This window comes from Tachysurus fulvidraco, chromosome 25, assembly GCF_022655615.1.
Source record: "Tachysurus fulvidraco isolate hzauxx_2018 chromosome 25, HZAU_PFXX_2.0, whole genome shotgun sequence".
Classification (NCBI taxonomy): Eukaryota; Metazoa; Chordata; class Actinopteri; order Siluriformes; family Bagridae; genus Tachysurus; species Tachysurus fulvidraco.
Genome location: NC_062542.1, coordinates 15,594,428 through 15,610,671, shown reverse-complemented (window position 1 = coordinate 15,610,671; position 16,244 = coordinate 15,594,428). Strand labels below are relative to the sequence as shown.

General features: G+C 42.6%; 2 protein-coding genes across 3 annotated transcripts in view; one reads left to right on the top strand and one right to left on the bottom strand.

Moving 5' to 3' along the window:
• Positions 1–768: 768 nt before the first annotated feature.
• Positions 769–11,275, top strand: zgc:112982 (uncharacterized protein LOC503771 homolog). 2 transcript variants are annotated; one of them, XM_027175599.2, is made up of 12 exons: positions 769–957; positions 1,108–1,144; positions 2,596–2,639; positions 2,773–3,291; positions 3,641–4,669; positions 8,226–8,395; positions 8,481–8,607; positions 9,986–10,043; positions 10,134–10,264; positions 10,357–10,444; positions 10,520–10,625; positions 10,747–11,275. In XM_027175599.2, the coding sequence occupies exons 3-12, from the start codon at positions 2,602–2,604 to the stop codon at positions 10,758–10,760; spliced, it is 2,280 nt and encodes a 759-aa protein (XP_027031400.1). In that variant the 5' UTR covers positions 769–957; positions 1,108–1,144; positions 2,596–2,601; the 3' UTR covers positions 10,761–11,275. The 2 variants fall into 2 exon arrangements, with proteins under 2 accessions (XP_027031400.1, XP_027031392.1); XM_027175591.2 differs by lacking the exon at positions 1,108–1,144 and having other exon boundaries at positions 770–957.
• A 76-nt stretch (positions 11,276–11,351) lies between these two features.
• The window catches only part of lipib (lipase, member Ib), a 7,040-nt gene continuing 2,147 nt past the window's right edge, over positions 11,352–16,244 (bottom strand). Inside the window, exons 2-10 of the mRNA XM_027173537.2 lie at positions 15,917–16,244; positions 15,669–15,777; positions 14,515–14,616; positions 14,315–14,404; positions 14,047–14,214; positions 13,277–13,366; positions 13,080–13,188; positions 12,832–13,005; positions 11,352–11,993 (exon numbers count right to left, since the gene is read on the bottom strand). The exon at positions 15,917–16,244 is cut by the window's right edge and continues 49 nt beyond it. Of these exons, the coding sequence (XP_027029338.1) occupies positions 11,906–11,993; positions 12,832–13,005; positions 13,080–13,188; positions 13,277–13,366; positions 14,047–14,214; positions 14,315–14,404; positions 14,515–14,616; positions 15,669–15,777; positions 15,917–16,244 (1,258 nt within the window). The 3' untranslated portion in view covers positions 11,352–11,905. The remainder of the gene's footprint in view (positions 11,994–12,831; positions 13,006–13,079; positions 13,189–13,276; positions 13,367–14,046; positions 14,215–14,314; positions 14,405–14,514; positions 14,617–15,668; positions 15,778–15,916) is intronic.

Here is a 16,244-nt window from a genome sequence, read left to right as displayed (position 1 = left end):
AACAATGTCAAGGTTAAAACTCTATGCAAAATGCTCTTTGTTAAATAGGTGAGAGAAATACGTAACAATCATGAACACGTAAACAAATTAAAACAGATAAAGAGGAGGAAAAAACAATTAAATGACTTGTCCTCTTATCTGTCATTCTGCAGGTGTTTATAAGACAAGACAAAGCCGAAGGGAATACATATAGATGGTTAATAAAGCTTTTATTATGTATATATAAAAATATAGATATTTGTGCGGTTTATATTGTCCACTTTGTGCCAATAAATATATTTAGAAATATTATAATTGCACAGAAAAGTATGATTACACCAATGCAACAAAACATGGCAATTTTTTATGCTAATTTGTTGTTGTTGTTGCTGCACCAGTTTTAAGAGGTAAACAAGGAAATAATAGAGAAATAAATAATTAATAAAGAAAGAAAGTTTTGTTTAGTTTTTTAGTTTATTTTAATGTTAACAAGGAACTGAAACAAAAACTAGAACAAAAACAAAACGAACAAAAAACGTTATAAAATAACCGAGTTGTTAAAATGCTACAAAAAGGTGACAATATTTATATAAGTAGAGTTACAAGCATGGCTGAAAGGACATCAGGAAATATAATATAATATAATATAATATAATATAATATAATATAATATAATATAATATAATATAATATAATATAATAATACGAATTAATATGAATATTATTAATATATTTTTGTTTGCTTCTCCGACTAGGAAAGGCACGTCTGGTGATGTACTTCCGGGTCACGCTTCCTTGCGTGTGTTGGATTGAAGACCTCACGCGCACTTTACTTGACGTTTCTGCACTTTTACACGTTATTAGCGGCAGAAACACGTCGGTTTCCTCTCACGTCACATTCACGTACAATGTGCTGAAATCTGGTATTTTGGTGGACGTTTCGTCTTCTAGCATTCTGAGCCGTGTGAAGTGCAGAGGGTAAGAGCTAAAGCTACCTAATGCTAATAGCAATGCTAATAGCAATGCTAATGCTAATAGCATTGCTAATGCTAATAACAATGCTAATGCTAAGTGTATGAGGCCTACTGTCATAACTTTGGTTTAAATATGTCTCACTTTCTGTTGTAGCTCGATGAAGGACGTTTGGTGAACAAAATAATAAAATGTCAGTAAACGATTTATTTATTTATTTATTAAAAAAATTAATCTGACACGTAGCAATACACATTATAAGTAATACACATATTTTTTAGCCATGTTTGCTAATTGGAAGGATTTTAAGTTTAATCTGGACAATAAACAGCATTTTTTTTTACTCATTTATAACTTTTTTTATTTATTCACTCGTTACTGAAATCAGGTCAAATAGCAGCGTTATGTTCGTCATCGAGATTTCTATTTTATCATGTTTTTATGGACACACTATTTATACAGGGGACTTTATTATAAGGGAACGTGGAATACAATTCATTAAACATAGAATCCACAAATATTTTTTTTATTTAGTCCTGTTTCCAAAGTTATCCATGCATGTATTATATTGGATCTTTAGGTTGATATTATAATAAAATTGGTATATCGATCAATATCGTGATAAAGTAAGTCACAGAATGCTTTTCTGTGATATTGTGGAAATTATGATACGTTTTTATTTACTTACTCCTACAAATAAGGTTGAAAATTATGTAGAAATGTTAAAGAAAAAACTTTAAGCTGTTGTTGTCTCAGAAAAATATTATGTGGTGATGATAATAATAATAATAATAATAATAATAATACAGTATACATAAACCTGCCTTCAAGTCCAGAGTGTGTATTTAAATTAGGATTAGAATTAGGATCTTGTCAATCATCTGATGGCCACGCCCCCAACACCCTTCACATTCTTGAAGAGAAGGTTATGAGTATATAGTGTACTCATGCTGTAAAGGGGTTGAATGTCCCAGTGCACCTGAAAGTGACTGGACCGTATTTGATGATAAATTGTGGAAGTTCATTTTTAAAAAAATTTAGTGTGGCTTTGTGTAAATGGATGGAAACATGGCGGATTCAATGGATTCTAAAACTCATTAAAATCTAATTCAGCTCTTTAACCCATAGAGGCTTTTCTTCCTTCACAAATTTGATGTTCTTGTCATATAAAAATAGTCCATTTGAAAGAATTTTGAATTTGCTATTCTTTTTAGTTTTGTCGAAAAAAGTATTGGCACCCCACGTCTCGGGCAAGCCGTGATCTTGTGTGGCTGTCAAACCGCAGCACATTTTTACACATAAACTGTTGGTGAATATTGAGTTAATTTCTTTAATGTAAATCGGTACATCCTTGTTATACTGTTTCATCTGTGTTGTACTGTTTTATCCATCACATCATTCTCAACTTCTCCTGCCCTCAGTCGTACACGACTGGTTTTGATGTGTGATGAGAAACAGACACAGGTACTTTCAGCATGCTGCCTCATTTCAACACTGTTGTTTGTAGCTCGCTCTTAGCTCACACTCTTACAGAGAGAATTCACTTTTTTTTTTAATTTGTCGAGTACTACGTCATGGTTTGTGTATTAGACCTTTTTCTTTTATATCACCTGGTCGTGTGGCTCACATTCTTTTGTTTTTAAGGTGACAATGTCACGGCAACGTTCGAGATCCCCTCTGCATCCAAGGTATTTGGGTTGAATTAGTTTGAACTAATTACAATTGCATTCGTTTGATCTTGTGCGTTTTCGTTTTTTTGTTGTTGTTGGTTTGTTAGTTTTTTGCTCCTTATTTTAATTGCCAACACCTTCGTTCATACAGAACCTCGTCTCTGCTCGGAAGGCGAGATGGATATTACGGTGAGCAGTACCATGCAACGGTGCGTTCTGATCTGTGGAGAGGTTCGGAAAATGTCAACAGAAACGCGGAAAACGCCGCACGCTGGGATAACGGTTCCTCTCAAGCAGAGGAACAGGTTGACCACTGGGCTAAGTTCATCGAGGCCATCGATCGTGCTGAAAAGCGGAAAGCTTCTTCCGTGAGGTACCACTCACAGGATGGCATCCAGGCTTTTAACCAGGACTCGGCACGCTCTCCGAGACAGCTGCCCATGGAGAGATTGTCTTCTCCAGAAGCTTTACTCTACAGCATAGACACGCATCCGAGGATTCAGTCTCCAGGCCATAGGAGGAACGAGCATGATGATGCACATGTAGACAGACGCTATTCAAGAAGTTCCAGTCCCAGGCATTCACAAGGAAAGAGAAACGACAGAATGGACCATCGATATCATAACGAAGAACGCGAAGATAAATATGAAAGAAGCTCCTATAGTGAGAGGTACAAGAACACTGATCTGCTGAAGTGAAGGAAAGGAGAAAACATGGATTCAGTTATGGAAGCATTAGCTTTTAGATGTAGTATGCAAATAAATGATTTATTACTATAACCCGGGTTTAAACTGAAGTAGTTTGTTCATCTTTCAATGCTGTTCCTGATCACCAGGCAGCACTAAGCAAATTGTAAAAGGTAGATCTGTTTTTTTATTTATTTTTCCAGACATCTATGACTAGCGTTTGAATGGGTACTTGATCAGGAAGCATAGCTTTTTTTTAATTGTTAAATATTTCATTATGATTATTATTGTTATTTTAATGTTGAACATAATGTACTTGCTTTTCCAACACAGGTCACTGAAGTCAAATTATACGGAGCATCAACTACATTTTAAACGATTCCAAGATTTGGATGCGCAGGAGGAATATACTGTGTCACACAGGGGTTTGAGCCCAAATTGTGCCCCTGTTATTGTGGAGCATGATCATGGAATCCCTAAGCACGATGCAAGGATCCACAATCCAGGTAGGGAACGAGAGCGACCTACAAGCCGTGATCCAGCAAGGGAGCGAGGGGATCCACGGAACCATGATCCGAGCAGGGGCCGAGAGCGTCCGAGGAGTCGTGATCCGGGTAGGGAGAGAGAGCACACAAGAATGGGTGACCCTGTTAGAGTCCAGGAGCATCTGAGGAACCCCGATTCAGTTGCCCAACGAGAGCATTCAAGGAGCCGTGATCCAGGAAGGGACCGGGAGTACCCAAGGAGCAGTGGTCCAGTCAGGCACCCAGAGCATGTAAGGAGCCATGGTCCAGTTAGGGACAGAGACCATTCAAGGAGCTCTGATCGTCTGAGAAGCGGTGATCATCTACCAAGAGCCCGAGATTATCCAAAAAGCAGTGAACCACAAAGGGGCAGAGATCCCACACTGGGAAGTGAATCATCAAGGAACAACGAATTCTGTAAACATGGAAGGGATTATAACCATCAACCACAAACATCCCACGATAATCCTAGTGGTCCATCAAATTATCACGTAAGGGAAGACGCAAGATTCTCTTCAGCTGTAAGAGGAAGTCCCTTACGAGGCATGCGACATCAGAAGGAGCAGCCTCGGGTCGAATCACTCTTAAGAGCGCCCCATGGACAACGGGCAGCGGACGATCGTGACTTCAGATTGGATGAGAGCAATCGGGCAAGACCTTACACTAGTGACTGGGAGGAAGAGACGCAACCTAGAGGTGGTGTGCTGGGGCAAGGAAATGTTCAGAAAGGAGATCCTCAACATAGGAACCCCAATCATCCTGGAGCTAGAATGGATTTTGCCAGTCATGAGACTCTCAAGATCAAAGTGGACATGAGTCGTCCTGTGGGCCAAAGCAGGTATAGTATCGCCACAGCAGTACACTAGGGTATGGTTAAAAGTTCATGCCTCTTTTCCAGATACACAGCAAGCTGCATCTCAAAGAAGACAGAACCTCTTCTATGAAACAGTCATTATTTGGACTTGCGCATCATTACAAATCTGGGAATTTTTTTTATAGGACTCAGTGGAAACTGGTCAGATTTCTCATCAGACCTTCAAGCGATTTCTCTCAGATAGATGCACGTAAGTCCTTTTGTGGGTGGTGCACTGGATCATTTCAGACTCCATCAGCGCGCAAGATGAAAGGACACGTCTTTCTGGACCAGAAAGGGTCTCTAGTACCTTTTATGTTCCATCCCAAGGTGGTCGTATGTAGATGGTGACATCACCAGGGTGTTCCCCTGTGATGTGACCAGGTATTTTACCGGCTGGATGTGGTCGAACTTCGTATATCGTGCATCCCGTGTCTCTGCTACCAACTTATTCGGAAGGTGTCCAGAGTTTCACACAGGTATTAACGAAACATTGACACAAGAAAATAGCTGAAAGAAGCTTGTTTAAGAGCTTTAGCATGGCAGAGCAACTGGCTACGTTATTGATGGATTTTAAGAGGTCAAGGGAAGATCATCAAGTGAGACCATTTTGTCAACGTTACTGGCAAAGTTTTGGACAAAGTTGGGGGAAGAAGTTTGAATTGCATACGATTCCTGCCAGCTACAACGGAGAGGCAGACGCTCAAGTTGTCGGAAGTTGAGGAATGGAATAGAACCAAATTAGCGGTTGATAAATTTCACCCGAACGTGAAAACATTCTGAAGATAGCAGTTGGATTTGCCTTCCTAACGGCAAACAAATGAGTCTTCGCACTTTTACACTGCGTTAACATTAAGCTCCAGTGTTTGGGGATGTACAAAGACACACGTTTTGATGGTCGTGGTAAGAGTTGGTTGGTTGATTAACCTCATTTCAAGAGGAAAGCGAAGACGATACGTTCACCAAAATACCAGTATCCACAGGTTAAACGTTCTGCATGCTACCGTTTGTGAGCGATACCGACTGAAGGTAAGTCCACAGACGATTACATTTTAAACAATGCTCGATTTCGTGAAAGCCACAACTTCTCTGGATACCTCTGGAACTTGATGAAGACGTGCATCTCCGGGCTGATCTCGAACCACGAAACCAAGAGCTTTTGATACCTCCAGCTGGTCGTCACTTTAATATCAAGGCATTGTTTTAAACATCAAGGCAAAGAAGAAACTTATTTTCTGGATAAAAACACACGGATGAAATCTACCGTGTCTCCTGTAACAGAACTATTTTGATAATTGTGGATGTTGCACTAAATGTAAAGAAAATGGATTAGCTCTTATTTTAATATTTTACACCCATTACATCATCGATGCGCTATCCTGCATTGGGCCGTTGTAAGATTTCAAGGATCTTCATCAAAAATGTACCAATGTCCAGCCAGGAAATGGGCTTGCAGAAGAACATGGATTTTTTTTTTAAGGCTTGGCTCCTTTTAGTTTTTGTGACCCGAGTGGTCACGAGATGGATGAACTTCACTTGAGGTCCTCACAGAGAAGAGGGTAAAGAAGCAAGCTCATATTCAGTCATCTAATGAAAGGAGAAAAATCTATCAAGCATCCATCTGGAAAGATGGAGAACGATGGCTCAAGAACGTGTCTGGTTATAAACCCGAGGGTTCCTCTTGGGATAATTCTTCCAAATCATTCATCTCTGAACTTGGGGACAAGAGAAGCGTGCTTGGACTAGACTAGATTCTCTTCAGCAAAAAGACTAAACACTTTTTTTTTAATCCCAGGACTTTTTCTACCCATCTTACTAAATATCTGAAAACTTCTACATCACGGTTATAGTCGACTAACAAGACCCTCATCAGAGTTCACCGCTCATCGAAGGACGAAGGAACAAAATGGAGAGTGAAAAAGAGGCATGAACTTTATACCATCCGTTTATGACCCAGTGGTGTACTTAAAAGCAGCAAAGGTTTAAAGAGAACGTAAACACGATAAACAGTTCAAGTTTAAAATCGAGTAAAAACGAAACTCGCAAAGTCAACCTCTGCTTTTTCGATACACCCTGTGAAGAGAGTGAGTTTCTAATGTTTTCTTGCTTGCATGCACTCCACTCGCTGAATCTTTTCACATCACACTTGGGGTGGGGGGGGCGCTTATCGAACTCTTTAAAAAACGAACAGAACACCCTTTCTTTTCTGTCCTCAAGGTGGGTTAGGGTTTTGTCTCGTGTTCCGGTAGTCGTTATTCTGTAGACCGTTGAGAAAAACCCAACATGCTTGAACAGTTGTAGGTTGGAAGATGAATCACATTTAAGCAACAATAATCCGGTTTCTGAGTCGATTGGAGTCGCGACAGAGAAAACATCCTGATTTGAGGATGTAGTTGTGAACGAGGCGACTTAAAAATCGTTTTAATGTAAGAAACCGGATTTTAAGGATTAATTCAGTTTGGGACTCTTGACCTTTCACTAATCGCAGGGTTTCCCGCAGCGCTTTTCAGTTAAAGCTCGGAAACCCTTCCGCCTTAACTAGGTCGTCCAAAAAATTATATATATATATATTCCGCTGCACAAAAGGCCGTCAAGTGCATCTCGGAGAATAGCGCAGACGCGCCACACGGCCGAAATGAGAGAAAGACGTGGTTCGTCACTAGCCAGTTGATAAAACGTGCGTCCGCAAAATTTTGAATGTTGTTTTGCACTTTCTTATTTCTTATGTTTTTTAAATTTTATATTTAGTGTTAAATAAATAATTGTTAAATGTAGTACAGAGTCTGTGGTCTATCTCACAATGAAGTGCCGCCCTGCCGCTAGCCCCGCCCACCCGCCGAACCCTATCGCTTTAACTAACAAATTTTCTGCGGGAAACCCTGAATCGGTTACCGTCGGTACGTCCGACCAGCTTTTAAGACCGGGGTTCTTCATTAGATGCCCCATGTACCAAGCAGGTAATTACAAGCCTTTATATAAGGTATTTAACTCCTGTGTCAGACCCTGTGTATAACCGTCACCCACCGATCTTGTCTTCTCAGCGACATGACACTACACCAAAAGTAAAATATCTCCTTATTCAAAATACTTCTCGTCCTCTCCTCGCCTCGTCTGACGTGTCGCGTTCGACGCGTCGACGTGACGCTTCTGGGTTGTGGTGCATGAGGTACATGAGGTTGGGGTGGATACAAACAGGCGCATGTGCGGATGCCCGAGTTACAGCTAGTTATAGTCGTAGCTAACAAGCCTGCTGTCGCTGCCATCGAAAGAAATCTAAAAGCAATCCTGCGTAACATTTACCCAGACGTTCCTTACATATGTGAGGTGAAACTGGGTGACGTTACGCTTCCGTGTAGCGTACAGACATTTAAAGAGATTACCAGAGGTGCCCAGTGTCTAGGTTACAGATTGTGCTTCTTAGCTAAGAGTTTAATGAAGGGTCAATTGTGATATTCATCGTTCCCAGGTTGATAAAACTTGCCATGCATCTGAATGTTGTGATGTGATCTTCATCCTCTGCCTTCCCCGATCCTTTATGCAGCCACTTGGGCTATTCCAATGAAAGGCAGTTATCACTTGATTTGGTCAATGTGGGTCGACAGCGTCTTGACTTCCTGCCTCTGCTGGAGCATTCTGGGATGTTTAGGGAGATGGCGATGCACTCTGGGACCTTCGCCCAAGAGATAATCACTTTGGTGCATCACGTCAAAGGTCAGATGGAGTTCAGTTCATGAAGTCACATGCAGTTAATCGGCATTAGACGATTCGGTTGACGACCTTTTTTTTTGTTCATCAGAAAACTATTTTCAAGGTCAAGGCATCACACTGAACGAACGCTTCTCTAACGAACAAGAGTATTCGTTGACGGACGAGTTTGCAGACGAAGAGCAGGAGACGGAGGGCGCCGGGCCCGTTGTGAACAGGTATTCACCATATTCTCATCACATCACCCCAGACTGCCACCGAGCCACTGATCCTGTTACAGCATAAACACTATGTTGAGACTCTGAGTAGTGAGGTTTAGTGTGACACTATTGCTTCAGTGAATTCTGAGCAATCTAGACAAAGACACGCAACTTTTAATCTGCTTTTCTGAAGAGATGTTAGACTCTGCATCCTCCGTAACAAGACCAAAGGTTCGTATCGTGTACAACGGTACAAACTTTTCCCACTGAGCTTCATGTTATTCATGTTTGTCACGCTGTAGTTAAAGGTGAGGTCTCCGTTGTTTGAAAGCCAATGTTGACATATTTAAATTCATCAAAACAAACATGCCCCTAACCCAAACGGGTCCCATCCCGCCCACACATACACACGTAACCCAGGCGACTAACGGAAAGAAACGTGTCTTTATCATAGCTGAAGGGAAGAACAATACGATTGTAGATAAACAAACAAACAAAAATGACACACAAGCATAATGATGTAAAGGACAAAGGCATATATTAGTTCTGTGTAACAAAGCAAAACCAACGTTACTCACCTATCGAGAAGGAAAAAAGCGCCACATCTGAAGGTAAAGTCGGCCACATATTCACAGGTCGGAGTTTCCCAAGTCAATAACTCCTGAGCTAAACGCTGTTACTACACAAAACGCGGTTGTAGCTGCCTCTCTACATTACTACGATAGAAAAGAGGTGTTATTTGTGTAGTAACAGCGTTTAGCTCAGGAGTTATTGACTCGGGGAAACTCCAACCTTGAACATGTGAACATGTGGCCAACTTTCCTCTCCTTCAGTTCTCTCCAGTGCTGGAAAGCTGATCCTATATTAACACGTCCTACTTCTTGCCTTATCGTAAGCCTTTCTTCTCTTTCTTTCTTTGTTTTTATCCTCCATGTCAATGTTAAAACCGCTTTCTGCTAACGTCACACATGCGCACTGAACACTCTCTCCGCCCATATTGACAAGACACGCCCCTTTCTGCTCATTGGCTACACGTTAGTTTTGTATTTTGTTTGTCGGCTCGACGCAGTTTTCTGAAGCATTTCTCAAACAACGGAGACCGCACCTTTTAAGTGGCTAGTTTAAGCATCAATCTTATGAGATAATCCTAGCCTCAGTTCATCCTTAAGACAAACCAATGGGTAAGTTGCACTAAACTGCCTTCAATGACGTCGTTCTTTCGGCTGCTCGCCATTCGGGTTCAGCACAGTGGATCATCTAGTCCACATATTTGATTTTGGCGCAGTTTTTATCTGGACTAAGGATCAGCACCGAGAGTTACTAAACTGTCCTCAATGAAGTTTTATAAATTCACCAAAAATAAACATTTTCTTTCTTGTATTCCTGAATCCTGCAGGCCACTCGGGTCCACATCTCTAGACACGCAGATTTTCTGCAAAATCGAGCAGATGCAGGTAAAATCACTGAATCCCATCTGCATAAATAATCCCAATGATTCGGCATTAGATCAAGTCATCAGTTCCTCCACAAAATCCTTGTTTTAGTCACAGAGGAAGCCACATGTTCCTGCTCCTGGTGACCTCCGGCATGACCTGGAAAGGAAAAGACTGGAGAGACTAGAAGGTGTGAAGATCACGATCGCCGGTGGGAGCTTCTCTCAGATACTGCCTCAGAGGTACCACACCTTATGCTTTATGGCTTTAATTAAAGGGTGTGGTGTTAACTTTTCCCTGAAACTAATTAATATATACTTTTGTCGACGCTTAGTCAGGAGAACGAGTCTGCATACGCAGTCGACAAAAACCCTCGTGAAGCATCATGGGGCGAGGAGGTTCCTCAGCCACCGGAGCGCTGGGTGAGTGGATTGGTTCTATTCGTTGATGCATTTGAGATGTTTGTAGCACTGATGTGTGTTTCTGCATCTCTGCAGCAGGACGAACTACTTCAGAAAAGACCTCAAAATTTCAACTCCAGACGGAATTTTAAACGTGCCCGCAATCGGCACGGCGCGCGCTCGAAGAAGAGCACAAATAACGGTAAAGAACGTGTTCACAACCCTTTTACATCCTGTACACAAACGAGCGCAGGGTCAAATTCACTCTCAGGAAATCACTGGAACAAAACTCTTCAGCCTGTAATATTCAGCTTGTCTTCCAGGTGCCCAGTGGTGAGGAACGGGACAGAAGTGAAGCTCCCGCGTCGTAAACGACGAGTACTTTCTCATAGCTCTGTACGTGAAAGACTTCCGTCATTCATGTGAAATTTCACTGTACGTCTTCATGAATAAAAATGTTTTCACACTTCGTTCATCAGCGTCTTGAGAGAATCTGCACGGTGTAGTGTTTTTTTTTTTTTTTTCTCCTCTTATTCATTCTCAGCTCCATTTAAATCCATACGATGTATACATCATTTTTATCTGCTGCATTAACATAGGACAAGTTCACTGATATGTTAGTTATATTCACCAAATTATTCGATAATTATGTTCATGATATTATGCAGAAACATTGTTTATATTAAAGCAATTACTTTCGATGAGGAATATTTTGTCGAGGTGCTTTCTGTGCCTTATCGTTCGCCGTCTTTTAATCAGTTTTAAGTAAAACGTCCGTGTGTTTGTCGTAAAAGCTTCATCTGAAGTTGTACATATAGTTTTATATGAAATCAATAAATAATTAATAACCAACCGCGGTTCGTCTGAGCTTGTTTATTTATTTATTTATTTATTTATTTATTTGTATTCTCTCACTTGCTCATTTATTCATCGTCAGTAAGCACTGGGTCATATTTAATGAGGTAATTCTTCAGAATCAGTCCATAACATTAAAGGAGGAAACCCATGTGATCAGGAGGAGAACATGCACAGGAACGTTACACAGCTTGGAGTTCAGGATTGAAGCAGAGATGCTGTGACCTCTACTTATCCTTTTTTACCAGAGATCAGAAGGTCCATGGCTGGAGCTGCGAAGACTTTTCGAAATCCTTCTTTTTTAAATGGATTGTGTTGATCGTTGTGGAGCGAGCTTGTGAGAGTCACTTGGTCAAGTTATGAAATCTAAATCGATCCTCTGTATATACAGAAATAAAATGTTCCCTTACAGAAAATATCAATATTTCATTCATGAAAAACCCAACAAAGTTTACAGGTGGAGAAAAACTTCCCCAAAAATCCTAGTGTTGAAATGGAGAAAATGTCTGTAGGCACAAGAAGATCCAAATAAAAGACGTCGTCTCTTCGGTGCTTCCTCGCCAGACGATATGCGCTCCTCCGCTCTGCCGGTCTGCACTTTGTAGCGTAGACGTAACTTCTGAAGGCTTACAGATGAGACTCGTCACACGACAACGGTTTAAAAGTCACCTCCACGTTCTCCTCCGTGACGAGGTCGTAACGGCACATCGGAGGCCTGGAGGAGACGGAAGACCGAGCGAGGACGGTTCACACCACACGATTAACATCGAACAGTTACATGATATATTATTGTTACTCTGTACATCACCAAGAGAGACGGGGGTTGATTACACAATGAAATGTTTAACGTTGCTTAAAGGAGTCGTCCTAGTCGATCAGAAATCACTAGCGTCACTAGCCTTCTGAATCTCTATCTCTTAAAGGTGAGATGCACGATGTTTGAAAGTAATGTTGACATTTGAAATCACCAAAACAAACACGTCCTAACGCAAATGGGTGTCACCCCTGTTTTGATAACTCCGCCCCGACACATACATACGTAACCCAGGCAACTATTATGGCAGAACCTGCTGGGGCAGCTGGCCGAGGGGATATTTTTATGAATAAATGAACTAGATGAGTAATACTATGGTGATACAAATGTGTTTTTGTAGTACTGTGTTTTGTGGCGTGAAAGGTTTATCTCCGTTTCACACGGAAGACGACGTCCGACACCTAGAACCAGAGGCAGAGGTAAAGGCAGGTATCTGCCATGTCAGTGTTTCAATCGCTTTCTGCAAATGTCAGACATGCTCACTAAACACTCTCTCCACCCCATATTGACAAGACACGCCCCTTTCTGTTCATTGGCTACATGTTTGTTTTATTAGTCTGCCCGACTCGGTTTCCCGAAGCTTTTTTCAAACATCGTGCATCGCACCTTTAAGCTGTAATACTTAAAATACCAGAGGGTTTTATCCTGAAACCTGGATTGCAGAATTAAGTAAGGAGTAAAGCACTTGCAACTGTTCACAATTATCACTCGAGTGCAGTGGCCTGCATTTGGCACTCACCTCTCTGGCAGGTCTAGCGGCGTAACCGTAATACGGACAAGGCGAAACTTATACCGAGGTCCGATCACGTTCCCAGTGACGATCTGGAAGGAGATCTTCTGAACCGGATACAAGTCTTCGTCAAACTGGGCGAGCAGACGCATGGTGGTGTGTCGCTCAAAGCGAAGCAGCTTACTAATAAACAACAGACACGTTTCTCACGAACTGCAGGAAGAACGACATCATCTACTAAACCTAGGGCTACTTACTGGTCGATCCTCGCTTCTGTAACGTTTTGGCCACTGTGAAGGCGAAGTACGACTGTCCCCCATCGCAGGTACTGGTTCCACGTAACAGTGTCCACTACGTAGCTCGTCTCTGTCGCAAGCAGAAAGAAAAAAATTCTCCTGCTCATGATTCAAATAGGATTTTATCAAGAGGTCAGATATCAGTTCTGTAAACTCACTCCTGTACGGTGGCTCTGCTGTGGTGGAGAAATAGACCTTTGTCTGTCCTAGTTTTAACAGTTTGTCCCTCCACCGGCTTAAGTCATATCCTAGAGAATAAAATACAAATCATTTTATCGTTAAGTCCCTTTTAATGTTAATGCACACATATTCATTCATTCATTTTCTACCACTTATCTGAACTTCTCGAGTCACGGGGAGTCTGTGCCAATCTCAGGCGTCATCGGGCATCGAGGCAGGATACACCCTGGACGGAGTGCCAACCCATCACAGGGCACACACACACACACACTACGGACAATTTTCCAGAGATGCCAATCAACCTACCATGCATGTCTTTGGACCGGGGGAGGAAACCGGAGTACCCGGAGGAAACCCCTGAGGCACGTGGAGAACATGCAAACTCCATACACACAAGGTGGAGACGGGAATCGAACCCCCCCCCTGCACACTTATATATGGGTGACAAATAATAAGACAACTGATGGCTCTGTTTTATCTGTTATATTAATTATCTGTAGTTTACATACATAAAGTTTATCTGATTGGTCAGTTTCATTCAATGAGGATACAGTATCTATCCTGGTGGGTGTGGTCTCTTGTGGGATTTCACACCCACCAGATCTCAAACCGATTTGCTCTTGTACAGTCGCAGTGACATCCTGGCTGTTCTGGTGGCTCACGCTGATACACTTCCTAATGGATTTTTCCCTTAATGTGTCACCCATCTGTATGTTGGCTGTGGTGTTGTGCAGGATGTTTGCGTTACCCAGAACAGGACAGGATGCTGGTTTAAATGCCTCGCACTGCAAGCACTGGCCGTCGATGAAGTCAGTGTAGGAGGAGCAAGGATAAGCGTTTAGGTGACAAGTGCGGTTCAGAGAGCACAGATAGAGGAAAACGGAGCGCTGGTGGTCGCAAACAAAGTAGGACTTTCCTAATGAGAGAGTAAACAACATTGCAATATCATGGTTATACTGTACATTCCCCAGGTTCTAGCTTTAAATAAAACAACTGGAATGTTTGTATGAACTGACCTGAGAAGATGGTTTTGGGGCATCCAGGCTGATCGAGACCTCCGTTGGCATAGAAATCAATATGACCATCAGCTCCTCTGAGGCCGAAAGCTGTCAAGACAAACGCAACCGGAAAGTGTTTTCTTTAGCACCATCACTGCCACATGGTGCTATCGCAATTCTGGCAGTTTCTGTATACGTTCTGTAATTTAGGTGCTTACAGTTCATGTCTGTGTGTAAGACGTCTACGAACTGAGCGTCTGTCGGATCCAGACGATCCTCTGGAGACACACCTGTAAACATGGGGCCTGCGGGGTCCAGACCTGAGCGTACGGAGTGTTTAGTCAGCAGGGCACAGAAATTACGATTAGACTATAGAAAGGTCTCAAAAACATAACAGTACTTTTTAATTATTAGTTTTTGTCAACTTGTGAACACCACATTATATGCAAATGAGCAACTACGATGAAGACTTGAAGCTCCACCCACTCCTCACAATCATGTCACGTCCTATACGGTGGTGGTCCCCAACCTTTTTTTCGCCGCGGACCGGTCAATGTTTGATCATTTTACCGTGGCTCGCTGGGGGTGGGGGTGGGGGTGGGGGTGGGGGTGGGGGTGGGCTGGCGGCTATACAATTAAATTAAAATTAATAATTTTAATTTTATTGTATTTAAACATGCCTTTTTAACTCACTACAATGCTAAATCAATGAGAACCCTGAGCTTGTTTCTTTACAACGAGACGGTTCCATCTGGGGTAATAGGATGGGGGATGTGGTAGCTCAGTGGTTAAGGTGTTGGGCTACTGATCAGAAGGTCATGGGTTTGAACCCCAGGTCCACCAAGCTGCCACTGCTGGGCCCCTGAGCAAGGCCCTTAACGCTCAGTTGTAAGTCACTCTGGATAAGGGTGTCTGCTAAATGCCGTAAATGTAATATATGTAATGTAATGTAATGTAATGAGACAATGACACCCGAAGTGTGTCGTTTATTCCATTGTTTTGTTTTGACAAAGTACCGGTGAACAGAGAGAAGAGCGATACACACCTTCTCTCTCCACCAAAGCTACAACACCACTGCCGCTTGCAGCCGCTCAGCTCCAGACGTCACCTAAACCCGGCCCGATATCATGATATTTTGCGCATGCGCGGTATTGGTGCGACTTTAGGTGACGTCTCTCAGCTCCCGGTTAACCTCTCGTCCATGGAAAACCCGAGTGAAATACACCACAGTAAATAAAATGGAAATAATGTTCCTTGGGCGGCCCGGTACCATTTGGTCCACGGACCGGTACCGGTCTGCGGCCCGGGGGTTGGGGACCACTGCTATACGGTATCACTGAAGGCAAATGCTAAATGTCCTATCGTATGTCACCTGTGATCCGTCCCACTCGACCTCCCAGCATAGCGCCGATAAACCCAGCCACGTGTGCACCCAGACTCACTCCTATGAGATGGATCGAGTCGAGACATGCCCCTTCATCCTAAATAACACACACACACACACGCACACCTTACTACCATATCGCACTTAGACCAAATGTAATTATTATTATTTTTTGTTATTAGTTTTAAATGAGAGGAAATGAAGTGTGTTGATTGTTAGACTGTCCTGTGACTCACAGTCATCCTGCGTATGAAGGCGGTGATGTTGGCAGCAGTGTGCCGTGTGTTTGCTACAGCGGTGAAGTAGTTGAGGTTGGCGGCTCCACGGTTCCAGTCCACCACCAGGACGTTCATGTCTGTCTGCTCGGCCAGCAGCCGTGTGAGGCGGTCGATCCAGATGGGAGGCGCGCCGGTGGGCCGGTAGCCATGGATGACGAAGGTGGTGGGTCGGGTCACAAGGAACGACGGCACTGTGGTGAAGTTGTAGTGAGGAAGTTCTTGGCCGCAGTCCGGGTTAGCACTTGTGTACAGGAGCAGGCGCACATATAGATTGGTTCCGATGAAC

What these genes read in the sequence shown, in the direction of transcription:
- zgc:112982 (XM_027175599.2), top strand. Translation starts at nt 2,602, where the DNA reads ATGTCACGGCAACGTTCGAGATCCCCTCTGCATCCAAG. An exon ending in TTTGGTGCATCACGTCAAAG is followed by an intron (nt 8,396 to 8,480) that starts GTCAGATGGAGT and finishes TTTGTTCATCAG; the next exon opens with AAAACTATTTTCAAGGTCAA. An exon ending in CTCAGCCACCGGAGCGCTGG is followed by an intron (nt 10,445 to 10,519) that starts GTGAGTGGATTG and finishes GCATCTCTGCAG; the next exon opens with CAGGACGAACTACTTCAGAA.